Source organism: Phycomyces blakesleeanus (genome assembly GCF_001638985.1).
Source record: "Phycomyces blakesleeanus NRRL 1555(-) unplaced genomic scaffold PHYBLscaffold_12, whole genome shotgun sequence".
Lineage (NCBI taxonomy): Eukaryota > Fungi > Mucoromycota > Mucoromycetes > Mucorales > Phycomycetaceae > Phycomyces > Phycomyces blakesleeanus.
Window position 1 is genome coordinate 374,167 of NW_017265145.1, and position 13,446 is coordinate 387,612.

The window sequence follows — 13,446 nt, forward strand, 5'->3', positions numbered from 1 at the left end:
AAGAAAGATTTGAGCTTCAAATGTCAAGGGGAGTATTGCCTTGGTGTCACGGTCATGCATCCAAATCAAGAGAACCACCATGTGTAGAAAATGATCTCAAGTCTCAGTGGTCTTTTGCCAAAAAGGCATCAATCAAAGGGACACATTCTTTATAACTCGGTGTGCACTAAGGGGTCAATCTCTAAATATTCAGCAACAAACGCACGAAATATAACCGCAAAGTTAAGTACGACGTTGGGATCGATACACTCTGACATGTCCTAAAAGAATACAAGGAAACAATGGAGTCAATCCGATAAGCCATCTTATCTTATTTCAAAGGAGCTTGCTTGCAGTATTAAATAAGAAAGACCGATCAGTGTTCTTACCCCGGGATTATGCCAAACAGAAGGAAACGGAAACGGAATGATATGGAGTACTTCTACACCTCTTTGAAGAAACGGAGTATGGTCGTCGCCGATCATTTCGCCTCGGAAGGTCATAGACGATTTCGGGTTAAATACCGGCCTAAGTTCTGTTCCATCTTCGGCCACCGTAGCCAAAAGTGAATTGGCCAAGAGACGCTTCTCGAGACTCAGGAGACGGTAGAACAACCGATTGGTGTCCCTGTAATAATTGTTGATGCTAGGATTGGGAGTCCCCAAAAGATCAAGTAAGACCAAGAGCTCTATTTGGTCCAATCGATTACCCCTTCGGATCTGCTGGCTAGAGTCAAAAACGGTGTTTTCCCACGTGTCTGCAAGATGTCTATGTATATTTAGGATGAGACTCAGAGCCAACCAACCACTTTATATATATATATTTTAAAATAATAATAAAAATAAAAATAATAAAAACGAAACACTGAAGGAGGGGGATAAGGAGGATAATTAGGACATTAAGCGACAACAATAACTTGCCGTGCACCATAAATAGAGTCCGTGCTGCTCCATTCTCTGACAGCCTCTTCGCCGTCAAAAAAGATCAATTGAAGTGATTTTTGTTTTGGCGGTTGCTGATCCAACAAATCGTTCATTGTAGTTGCTACATCCATTAGAATTGCACAAGGCACAGCAGAGTCTGTAGCGCCAATAAACTCAAAGTCAGGATAGTATTTTGAATCAAAATGAGCCCCCATCACAAGATGATGATCAGAATTTGGGTTTTTGGTTACAATAATATTTGTAAACTTTGTAGGACCCATAGGTGTGTAATCTACAAAAGAATCCAGTTCGACATGCCAACCAAGCTGTTGAAAGTGATTCACAATAAATTCGCGCACTCTAGTGTTCCCAGGCGTTCCTGAAACGCGCGGGACGAGCAAAGGTGAAAGCAATGAACCGGTGATGTTGAGGCGATCTGGTACAGAGAGTGCTCTCAGTTTGTTGAGAGAATGAACCCCTAGGGGTCTGTATCCCAAGGCATAACAAACATAGCTAATTAAAATCAGTGTAGTAGGCCAGGTCGATATTATCATTGAAGCTTATTATTTTTGATAAGTGGGAAAGAATAGGGGAGGGTTCAATTAGAAATAGGCGTTGTCTCAACACGTCAGACACAGTATATTAATTATATGCTGTATTTATATACACATATATAATAGTCTTGTATATTTTTAAAGTAATAGTAATAAATAATAATAAAAAATAATAAAAAATAATAAAATAAAATAAAAATCAAATTAAAAGTATGTTGTGGTGAGAGATAGAGGTAGACAAACAAACCCCACTGTAATTGTGTATGTATCTCCGTGGGTTGTATTTGATAGGGTTTTGTGTGTGTGTGTGTGTGTAGGTTATTACTGTCATTAAATTAGGCGAATCCACAAGACACTTCTCTATTCGTCAGGCATAAAAATGGTTTCCATAAACTGCTCATAACTCCTGTAATATTTCAATATAATGAGATTTCGTTCTTTGGACTCACAGTATAATTCACTTTACCATGCAGCAACTTTGTGTCGGTTGGCAATTGTCTGAACATCATTTGCACGGTGAGAGTACACACATTTGTAGAAAGAGTACAAATTAGTGTGGACAGAAGCTCGGAATGCATTTGCTGCTGTTGCCCTAACCAGAGGTCCAAGTGTAGCCCGAGATACGACCATTCGGTCAAAAAGCGGGCCAAAGTAAGGAATCTAAAAACAGAAAAAGGTGAATCATCAAAGCTTATAAAATAAGGCCAAAATACTACTGTAGTATACTATACTATAATGTAATGTAATATACTGTACTGTACTGCACCGCACTGTACTATAGTGTAGTGTAGTGTAGTGTAGTGTAGTGTAGTGTAGTGTAGTGTAGTGTAGTGTAGTGTAATGCATTATATAGAATTGTACCATGTATTTAATTTAATATTACCTTTGGATCACGGTGGACATGAATTGCAAACAAGGAATTGGCCATTGGAGTCACCACAATTTGAGCATTACCAAAATCACCGCCAATAGTACCAATACGATAGTCTCGATTGTGCTCGTTCCATACAATATGAACATGGTCGTTTCCAATATGTCGTTTCTTAAAGATCGGCATAAGTCATCATGTAATTATATAAGTATATGCTTACCTTCTTGAGCTGCTTTGGGTCGTTTGGATCTGTTGGCATCTTTGTCACGTCATGAAAGATCATTTCCAATGTAGACGAGCAATAATAATTTGTTCGTGTACCATTCGTCAAATTCTTCTCGAGACCACCCAAATACCCCGTGTGTGTCGCAATATCTACTTCCCATCCTAGACTCTTCACAAAAGAACTATACATTGGACTTCCTTGGCTGTTACACAATATACTCTGCTCATCTTCTTGATTTTGCCCGACATATACAACAGCAATCTTCATTGTCTCTCGTCTAAATGCCCACAGAACAAAAAAAAATACAGGTATCGTGAGTATGTTTATCAATGCAAGCATTTAAGAGTCCAGGTACTTCTTATCAATATCTACTAACCCATGCTTTCGATCAAGGCCCCTTAAATCTCGGTAAAGACCAGGTGTTTTGTTTAACAGACGGAACGACCCATCTTTGAGATGATCGTAATTGATAAACCCAAAATGGCTCATCAAAAGCCGACTCTGTTGAAAAGGTACATGAGGTTTTTCAGACTCATGCGGAAATGCTGGTAAAAAGTCCTTTCTCATCGAGAAATTGGCCATAAGATGAGCATGCATAGACTCAGCACGATCATTAATGCCTTCAGTTGCCTCCTTTTGCCTAAGGACGTTCATCTTTGAATACCATAATTGTCTATATCATCAAAAAATTCCATGATTAATTCAGACATATTACACATGACTATCGCATTAAAAAAACACAAAAAGTAAAGCTCACATGTCTGATTCTTCCTGTTCATTGTTATCAGACTCATTCCTTAGGTACTCGTCCAATTTCTGTCCAAGACTTCCTACCATGTTTGTCTGGAACTGGGAAGCTGGAGAAGGGTGATCCAGAGGAACGGCCGGATCCCACACACAATCTGGATTGTCTTCTCCGATTCTATTATCGAGGGGGTTAACAAATAATATATATACATATACATATACATATATATATATATAACAAGGATGAAAGAAGATTGGTATATAAGCCAAATAACAATCTGATTAACTTACTGTAGAAGGAGACGGCTAAGACCATCGGTTGTTTCTGAACTAGATGGAGCTAACACTGGTTTTGATTCTTTTTGGATAGATATATTAGAGCGCATCTTGTATCCTTGGTCGTCTCCTAAAATGTCTGATATTGGATCATTATACGACGGTGTGGCTTTAGGGTTCACAGGAGTCAGATCTCTGGATGGCTCTAGCTGTGAATCCCACACGTATCTGCCTGTAAGATCACGTATAATAATTCTAGCTTGCGAACCTAATAAGAATTATATTGTTTAGTAAAAAATACAAAAAAAGAAAAGGTTGAACAGTATAACATACTTCTGAGTTCAGTAGCAGGCAGTTCAACAAAAGCAATAATGGTAGTATCGTTAAATGAAAAGTATTGGTACTGGTGGTAGTTTTCTTGTTTTTCATCCAGAACCATCCCTGGACCAACTATAGTGCTATGTAATGTAGCTGGACCATATGGTGGGGCAAAGTTATTAAAATGATGTAACAAATGCAATAAAACAGCTTCAGCAGATTCCTAAACAAACATTAGATTAATTTCAATTATATCAATATATATATATATATCTTCTTTAGTACCTTGACATAACCATGGTCACTTTCAGGTATATCTCCCCAAGAAGCAAAATTGGGCTGTTCATGGAGATCATTTGGACCTCGGTCATTCGAGAGTTTGAATTTAAATGGCAGCTCTTTTTTCTTGTGATTATTTGGGCGTACCACCGGAGGGCGAGGAAGCATTTTTTCCGATCCATCCTAATAAGATCCATATATTTTAGTATACAATTATACGTATAAGAGATAATACGTACTGAAGTGATATGAATAGCATATGCGATCACATCAAACACTAATGAACAAAGCTCAGATTCAGGGTTTGAAAGATTAGCAGGATCTGCCATCATCACCCATTCCAAAAGACAGCTGAATAGCTTAGAGATAATAAAACCTAGTGAAGAGAGAAAACAATGATATAAATAACGAGACAGGTAACTTTTATAATATACCTCTTCTATTCTGTTTGTTAGCCTCGTACGATTTGAGATGTACATTGAGTGCATCAATAACTCTTGTCAATACTTCTTGAAGGATTTTCTAAAAGAAATAATCAGATAAGTTATTGTTCTCAGTTCATCGAATTGAGACCTACTTTTTGGAAATCCAAATCCTCACGATATATGTGAGCCAGCATATTGAGGCAGTCGACTGCTGTGTTAAGCACAGGAATACTGCTCCAATAAAGATGATCAACAATTGCTACAATGCATTCATGTACATATTCTGGTTGTGGACTAGTAATAATCACCCATAGTTAGCTTGTTATAGTTTATAATATATGGAGCTTACGTTGTAGACGCAAGAAGTTCATCCAAAATAATAGAGCTAAGCGCTCCCATGAGCATACAATGTACTTCTTCGTCTTCTTTTGTATGTACAGTAGTCGTGCCATTATTTATTAAACGCAACAAAAGTTCTTTGAGCCAGCGTTTGCACTAAGAAAAAAAGGTATTGGTATAAATCTTGTAGTTGGGTTTACTTACTTTAGCAAAAGAAAACTCTTTCCCATTGTAGCCTTGAATCCATCCCATATCATACTCCTCTATGTTGATTGTCGTATCCCTGAGATGATTGGTAATTGATACCAAAGATCCAAGGAGAGTGACACAGCTCTTTCGCAATGCAATAGAGGCTTCCTTTGAGCCATTTTCGTCTACCAGCTAATATATAATATATTGTTTTGGTTTGCTCAAACTTTGCCAATCGAATCCAAATTTCATGGTAAATAGTTTATACCTGTTTTTCGATTGCATCAAGAAAAGGTGGGATTAAGATGTGGATACTTGGTAGACAGAACGAGAATATACGCTCTGAATTCTTCAGAATAGCTTGTATGATCACACTGTCGTTTGATCCCAAACCCTATATTAATGTTATATATGTAGGTATTGCTTAGTATTCGATGGACTAAAACAATACTATATTAACTTTACCCTTAGAATAGCTTTGTAGAAATGGGCGTAATAGGTGTTTGGTACTGGCTCTTCTGGTCTTCTAGACACCAGTCGACACAAGCATCCGTATGCATCTGCCTTTCCAGCATCATATTCGCTAAATAGTATATATACATATATATTAAAGCTTACACTTACACAATCTACATTTATCTTACCTTGAAAGCTCAGTAGCTTGTAATAACCAAGGTGTCATTTCATAAAGAGCAGGAATAGGTACATTTCGATACGGCTGTTTAGACCGAATCTTTTATACGAACAACCACATGTGTTATTATTAGCGATACTGCTACTGTCATTGTTATTCTTATCGTCATCGTTATAGCTGTTGTTATCATTGTTTCTTCTACTTGTATATATATAGACAATTCTATTTAGGCTCACCCAATTTAGCATATCCCAAGTATCAACAACACATCGCATTGCAACAGCATAGTTTTGAGGACCCTAATCAATATAATTTTTTTAAATAAATATTTTTTTGTATATATATATATATAAGAAAATACCTGAATTAAGTTCACATTCCCCACAGCACAAAGCATGTTCTTCCACAAGACTAACACACCCTGCCCATCCAAGGTCAAACCATTAAGAGTAAGAAACTCGTTGCTTCTAAAAACACCCAGGCTAGCTGGCAGTTTTTCATTGACCGTTTCAAAACTTGAAACTATCTTGACTGGTTCCTTTGGAGAGATTATTGTAGAAGCCAATGTGCGAACAGACTAATTCGTCACAGTCAATAAGTATAATACAAACCAAATATATATATATATCTTTTAAATACACTTTCTTCGTCCGTTACTTACTTTTCCAGACGGCAAAAGTCCATCCTCGGGATTGGTGCGCTCCACTGAACTACCTGAGCTTTTATTATCCCATTCTGGTTTCGACTTCTTGACTTCTTCTTCTTCTTTGACCCCGTTGTATGTAGCCGACTTTGCTTGTCCTGGTGTTTCTAGATGTTTGTCGTGGTGGGCAGAATGATGCACAAGATTCATCAATTTATTACCGGAATCCTGCCACAGAGAATCGAGCTGGTGAATGCTCATGGTTCGACGGCCACTGGACCGTTTCTTTAGGCTTGACCCTACCGAATTCCCGGATGGCCCGTTTCCTCCACTATTTCCACCGCTACCTGAGTTATTGGCAGTCGAGAACGAAGCAGTTGGAAGGATGTTTTTTATTCCAAATTTTACTCCGCTCTGCTTTCCAGTACTGGTGCTAGGCCCAATAGGTTCATCCAATACTGGTTCTTCAATGTGTGGTATATCTGTGGAAAGATTAGCAGACCTCCTATCGGCTGTTTGAGGTTCTATCGCAGGCATACTAATCTTGCTGCGCAAAGTAACAGGTGTAGTAGCTTCAGATGCAGTTTCATAGGGTGTATCAATACCAGATTGTGTCTTATCATTTACAGAATCTATCAATTGACCATCGCTTCCACCGGCAGAAAGAGGTCTACCGGCCACACGATTTGAAGCCGACGTACGTGGTCGGTCTCCCTGGATACTTAAATGACGGGTACGAGCCTTGGTACGACCTCGGTTCCCAGGCGCAGCATTTGCATTAAATTGCATTGAGTACCTATTCTGTACAGCATGGCTCTCTAACAAAGGTTGTCGATGGGTTTCTAAAGAAGGTTCGTACTCGACCTTGTACAGACGAAAAGCAAGCAGACGAGTAACTTTATTCATAATTTTCTAATTAAAAAAATAAATAAATAAATTATCAGTTTATTTGCACGCTATTATATATATATATATATATAATGACTTACGACCCATTGAGAGAGTGTTTGTGACCATTTGATAGAGCTCAGCAAGTGTTCTTTCAATTCTATCCACAGAGACGCGTGAATTAAGCGCGCTCGAACAAAAGCGTGCAAGAGGGTCTAGGTAATATTAACAACCACATGTCGTATGCTATGCTTTCTTTTATGATTATCATATTCGATTTACCTCACAAACAAAATCTGCCATCTCTTCTGCCAAAGGTTGAACAGGGATTCTGCTATATTTTTCAGGTGGGCTCATAAACCAATTCTGAATGTCTAAAAGACACCGTAAAAGAAGTTCCCTGTATATCTGCATTAAACCCAGCACTTCTTTTTTGGAAATGTATACTAAATATCTTACCAAGTCTCATCCTCCATCTCAATACCTCCGCGTGAAACGGTTACAGCACGATAAAGGTTTATCGCATCTTTATAAAGGGCAGTCAGGCCTTCCCAATCAGTCACTTGCTGTACCTGAGCTACCAATACATCTCTGTCTCGACTCCCGCTTTTGTTCTCAAACAATAATTTTATCATCAAAAAATAGCGCCTCAAAAAAATGTTGGCATCACCATCATCGGATTCAGGTTTGTCGGATGTTCGCCATACTGAGGAGGTTGGGGATGTTGATAAGACTTTTGGCTCAACTATAGAATTCTTTGAGGTGGCAACTGAAGCAATGCTGCTCGACCGTGTCATACTATGACCTACAGTGCCTACAGAGGCACCTCCTGTTTTTCGCAAGAAAGAAGGGCGTTCATCCTCATTTCCCAGAACCCACACACCAAGAATATGGATCGCTCCACGTGTGATATCACGATATTGTGGGTTAGTACATGGTAGAACCATGCATTGTTTGAGAATTTCGTGTAGCATCTCGCGAGTTTCATGAGAAGACAATACAATAGACTTTAAGATAGGAGTTGCTGGTGATGATGTAGGTGCGGAGGGAAGATGAGCCCAATGGGCATGGGAGTTGCTGTTATTATCGAGACAGTACCCGATTAGAAATCTCAACAGAGTACGTAATATACTTGGAGGACATAAAGGAAACCCGACAAGAGCTGGATACACACACACACGCGCGCATGAGCTGTGATTGTTTGTTACTAGTATTGCTATTATTTGTTTTAATTACCTTGCTTTTCTTGAGTTTCTACCTTCTTATGATCATCTGTTGTTGTTGTTGGCTTTTTGGATTTATTACTCTCCGTGTGAAGAGATTTTGCAACAGCAGGAACAAATTTTGTGAGATAATATGTCCTAAATATACGGAACAAGAATTTTGCACTGGCTGTTGCAGCATCAATTCCAATACCGGTCGCAATACCATCATCTGTTTCTACATAGTCTCCAGGCGGGTATTCATAATCATCAGGCGGAGGTGGAGATCCAGCTGCAACATAAGCAAGTCTGACAAGATTTGAAATAAAAATATGAATTAAGACAACCGAGTCGCTGAATGTTGGTTGGGAATGACTGGGAAACAGAGGAGCATGCTCATCACCTACAGCCATATTTTATGAGTATACAAGGTCGAAACTTATTTCCCAACAGATATGCTCACCTAGTATGAATGTCTGGTTGAAAGTAAGTTTACTCCTCTTGATTCTATCGTCTCTCAATAGCCCATATCCTTGAGGTTTCTCTGTGTGTCGCTCGCTCAGTTTTTTGACAAACTGCACGCTGCTCTGGAGTTTGTTAATAGTTTCTTTATCATCTGTCACATTGACTGCATCTGTATTTTGTGTGGTTGTGGATGGGAAGGCGTATATATCATCAAGAATAAACAGATCAAGCGAGATGGCGTTGGAGAATAGTTCCATGCATTCAGGGTACTCGACTACCTGGTCATTGAGCCAAAGCAACAAAAGATGGAATCCCTGTGCACGTAATCTTATGTGGTTTCCATGATCTAGCACATGCGCTAGTATTTTGGCTACAACCAGAATATAATATATCTGTATAAGTACCGTTGATCTGTGGATCAAAATAACATATTACTTTACCAATATTCTTGCGTTGCCATCCATTTCGCATCAATTCTGGAACAAATAAGAAAATTTTGCGAAGAAGTAAAAGCGATTTCTGAAGATTTACAAGCTCTTTCGAGTTCCATGACTGAGGCCGTTCACTTTTCTCTATTGACTCTTTATATAAGTACACGCTAGGTATTCAATATACAGCAATACTTACGCTTGATCTTTTCGATCTGGTGGACGCATGTTTCGTAAAAAACCGCAAAAACTTGCTCAGCATTTTCTTGGAAGAAGCGAGCCTGGTCAAATGAATTGGTAGCATCTACAATAAGTCCATTATATAAGCATGTCAACTCAAAAGCACCTTGTTTTTAGCACATGCCAATGTAACTCCATAGACTCTGTGCTCTTGATTTGGTTTTTTGTCGTTCATCCAGGAAGTTTTTTAGTTTCTTCTTAAGTTTTTCTGGCTTATCTTCTTTTCCGGAAATTGTGAATGTTGATGAGGACGGGAGGATGGGCAGATCGAACGAAACATTGTCTGGGTTGGATGCTGCGGTTGGAATCACGCGAATTCCGTCTGGTTTATTAATCTTCTTAGGCATCAGCGTGTGCGCTTGCTTGCTATTTTCTTCGTTGTTTTCATGTGATGCTTCTGCGATACTAGAGGCTGTGGATGTCGATGGTATGGCCACAGGTGTTCCGGGGTTAAAGGTCTTCTTCATTACGGAGCTCGCCTTCCGCATGACGGACACCAAAAAGGTGTTAAAATGGGGTTGGCGGAAATCAGGGAAAAGGGGGGGGGGGGGGTGGGAGAGAATAAAAATCAAGTCAACGTCCTTTAAAATATTTATCTAAAAAAGAACTCGTTTCCTTGAGTCCAGGCACGCTTGAGTCTACTCTGATAATTTGTGTGGCCTTTTGGATAGACTACTCTGAAAGGGATGGATCTACTTTCAGATATTGCTATCTGCACATCTTCTGTGTCCTCTCTTGTGACGTCGTCTTGATCAAAGCAAGTTGCTCAGGTTTTGTTGGTTTGGCACCAGACATTCAAAATTCTGAAGGAAGGCTAAGCATCATAAAGTTCCTAATAAAGTAAATTGCAATATACATCATGACTTATTTGGTCATCCGTAATCGATTCATCTATACAAGTAACAATAAACAAAATCCCGGAATGTCTTTGTCAGTTATGTTGTTGTTATTGTTATTTGTCTCCAAGTACAGAATATAGTGTACTGTTTGGTTAATTTTCGTTTACTCTATTATATCTTTCTTGGTAAATAAAAAATGATAATACAATGCAACTTGGATGAAGATCCGATAGAAATCTATTAAATAGAAGTATCCTACTCGAAACCTTTCTTGTTTTCATTATTTACTGCAGTCTGTAGCTATGTTTGCCATCCTCCCCTTTTTATGTTTATTCCTCTCGCTCGAGACTGTTCCCGCTATGGTTAACATACGACAAGAACAATTAGTCCCTGATGAAGATAATATGCTTAAAGCTATAGCTGAAATACCACTCCGAGGAAATGCGTCCGTTGTTTTTATGCTAAAGCAGTACGAAGATCATCTTGAGTACGACATCCACTTCAATGCCCTAAATTCGGATGCCTCCTGTATCTCCTGGGCTATTGGAGTCCCTGGATATTTAAATGGAGGAAACGAGTGTCATTTTCTCGACACCAGGTGTGCTAATGATGTTCCGACCAATGCTTGTATATCTGGCCTAGGTATGCTTGGCGAATGTGGAGCTATCCTAACAAGATCAGGTATATATAAGATCACATTGCATATTACCATAACAAACTATTAGTATGACATGCTAAAAAAAAGACGAAAGGTCTTAATATTAGTAAATACACTGAGCAAACGAATCTTGTAATTCAGTCTGCAAAAACAAATGCTATTACTCTCAATAACAGACACCCACGTAATGTCGTCGGTAAAGGTATTCTGGTAGCATACTCTACTGGTGAGGATAAACAAGAGTTGGCATGTGGGACAATTTATCCAGGTCAAGGAACATTCGGAGCCTTTACTGTCAGCTCTCAGGCCCGCAGTGGCATCTTTGAAAATAGTGGATCCAGTACTTTGAGAGTCATGGGTCTATGTAGTGCTCTTCTAATGGCATCTACAATATGCTTTATTGGACTTTAGAAGGCGCGGTATGAATATGTAATGGATGCAAATGCTTATTAACGTACTCCGAGAATTTATAATAAAAAATAATGCAATAATATAACGTCCATGAATTTTTCTCTGTTCAATATCGGTTTCTTTGGAAAGGAATTTAACATGGTATTTATACGCATACACACATACATATAAATAGGTACTATAAGCCTTTCATGGGAATTGAAGAGCAAATAGTTTGACATAGTAATAATTTAGTAATATGTGCTTGAATAAAAATGACTATTTCAAAGCGTCATTAATACTTTAGATAAGAACTTAGTATATGTAATATAAGCTTATTATTTCTCTTTGGTGAGCAAGATCTCTTTTTCTCTATTTACTATGTACCAAACAATATTAATAAAACGGAAAGTAAAATGATGTTTGTTAAATACCTAATCTAAGTACGATTTTGAAAACTATAGGCAGGCTTCTATAATATTTCAGTTACATATGATAACTTGCTTTGTTTAGGCGTAAAATCATCGCTAGAAAAAATCTTAGATATGTAGCTATGTATTTGACGTAAAAAGAGCACCGAATACTCTATTACAGTAAAAAGAATGTAGCCTTTTTATCAGTATTTTCAAGACACGTACAAAATGTACCTATCTTTATCATTCCTTTATGGCTAATATTTTAGTTCTTTGTATAAGAAAACAATCATTCAAGTAAAAAGTAGAAACAACACGCTATTTTCTGTATTATTTATTAGAAGTAAAAATACATAGGCTTAAAGCTCTTAATGTAATATCTATTCTTAAATATAATAAATATACTCCAATAACTATATAAAATATGTATGATATGAGATAAGACCCTCGGTCGTAAATTCAAGGGTGAATTACTATTCCGAAATTTACTTTTGTTTAACAATAGTCTTCTTTATCTTATACTTTTTAAGTGCTCTTTATAAAAGAAGAATGAAGCATGTCTTTTGTTTGCTTTACATAATTACCCTCAATATATATATATATAAGCATTTACATTTAATGTGTTCCCATATATTTTACCATGCATCTATTATTATTCTTGCTTTACTTTATATTCAAATTTCAATTTGTTTTTGGGATACTTACCAAACGTCAAGATGAATGGCCAAATAACCAGTTAATCGAATCCCAGGGTAGAATTGCCATGGCCCGTATACCCCTTGCTGGAAACTCAACCATTGTTTTCATGTTCCAACAGATGGAAACCCGCCTGGAGGCCAATATATTCTTTGATTCTCCAGCTGCAGATGGTGCTTGTTTGTCTTGGGGAATAGGTTTTCCTCAAATTGTGGATGGTACAAATGATTGCTACTTTATGAGAGGACCGGTCTGTAGGGATAGCATATTTCCCGATGTGTGTGAATCTGGGTTTTCAAATATCTCTGCTTGTGGTGCCTTCTACACCATTACTGGTAAGAAAATAAGTTAAAATACCTAAAAGTTCAGGCGAATTGATTTTAGTTGGCTATTTAAAGGAATGGGAATGGAACAATACAACCCACAGACCCACATTAATTTATTCAACTTCCACACCAATGTCATGAGCTTGGGACCATCTCGTCAACATAATATTCTTCTTAAATCCATCATGGTAGTATACGCAACAAAGAATAATCCAGTACAACAGATCGCATGTTCCAATGTAGTACTCGGCAAAGGTTCAGAAACCAATTTCACCATAAAAGCCAGTGATGCAAGTAATAAAGCTGTACATAAATATGGACTTGCATTATTTTTAGCTCCCATTTTATACTTTATAGGGATTTAAAGCTGGAGAAAATTTTTAATAAAGAAGTATGTATTGTGTTTAATGACTTTCTTAAAATACAGTCTCTTTTTTTTCTACCCAAATTTTTTAAAGTTATATATTGAGATAACAGCCTCTTAAGATTTTATTATTC

General features: G+C 37.8%; 4 protein-coding genes across 4 annotated transcripts; 2 read left to right on the forward strand and 2 right to left on the reverse strand.

Annotated features, from left to right (window-relative positions):
• Positions 1-182: 182 nt before the first annotated feature.
• On the reverse strand, positions 183-1,312 carry PHYBLDRAFT_90360 (hypothetical protein; the record flags this gene model as incomplete). Its single annotated transcript, XM_018443751.1, has 3 exons — positions 183-260; positions 369-698; positions 887-1,312. Coding segments are annotated over 3 exons (834 nt in total), but the record flags the coding sequence as incomplete, so codon positions are not given.
• Positions 1,313-1,816: 504 nt separating this feature from the next.
• On the reverse strand, positions 1,817-10,114 carry PHYBLDRAFT_169029 (hypothetical protein; the record flags this gene model as incomplete). The annotated part of the gene is made up of 28 exons (XM_018435994.1): positions 1,817-1,862; positions 1,923-2,116; positions 2,340-2,498; positions 2,548-2,830; positions 2,930-3,226; positions 3,311-3,475; positions 3,592-3,844; positions 3,910-4,117; positions 4,180-4,356; positions 4,413-4,549; positions 4,608-4,695; positions 4,751-4,892; positions 4,948-5,093; positions 5,142-5,318; positions 5,395-5,520; positions 5,592-5,709; positions 5,771-5,859; positions 5,997-6,059; positions 6,122-6,337; positions 6,422-7,315; positions 7,393-7,506; positions 7,574-7,691; positions 7,751-8,453; positions 8,528-8,896; positions 8,957-9,350; positions 9,394-9,539; positions 9,586-9,690; positions 9,769-10,114. 28 exons carry the CDS (start codon positions 10,112-10,114, stop codon positions 1,817-1,819), a joined length of 6,273 nt encoding a protein of 2,090 aa, XP_018290809.1.
• A 371-nt stretch (positions 10,115-10,485) lies between these two features.
• On the forward strand, positions 10,486-11,534 carry PHYBLDRAFT_65309 (hypothetical protein; the record flags this gene model as incomplete). Its single annotated transcript, XM_018441434.1, has 3 exons — positions 10,486-10,525; positions 10,766-11,146; positions 11,218-11,534. The coding sequence occupies 3 exons, from the start codon at positions 10,486-10,488 to the stop codon at positions 11,532-11,534; spliced, it is 738 nt and encodes a 245-aa protein (XP_018290810.1).
• Positions 11,535-12,566: 1,032 nt separating this feature from the next.
• Positions 12,567-13,313, forward strand: PHYBLDRAFT_65308 (hypothetical protein; the record flags this gene model as incomplete). Its single annotated transcript, XM_018441433.1, has 2 exons — positions 12,567-12,957; positions 13,021-13,313. 2 exons carry the CDS (start codon positions 12,567-12,569, stop codon positions 13,311-13,313), a joined length of 684 nt encoding a protein of 227 aa, XP_018290811.1.
• Positions 13,314-13,446: the final 133 nt, after the last annotated feature.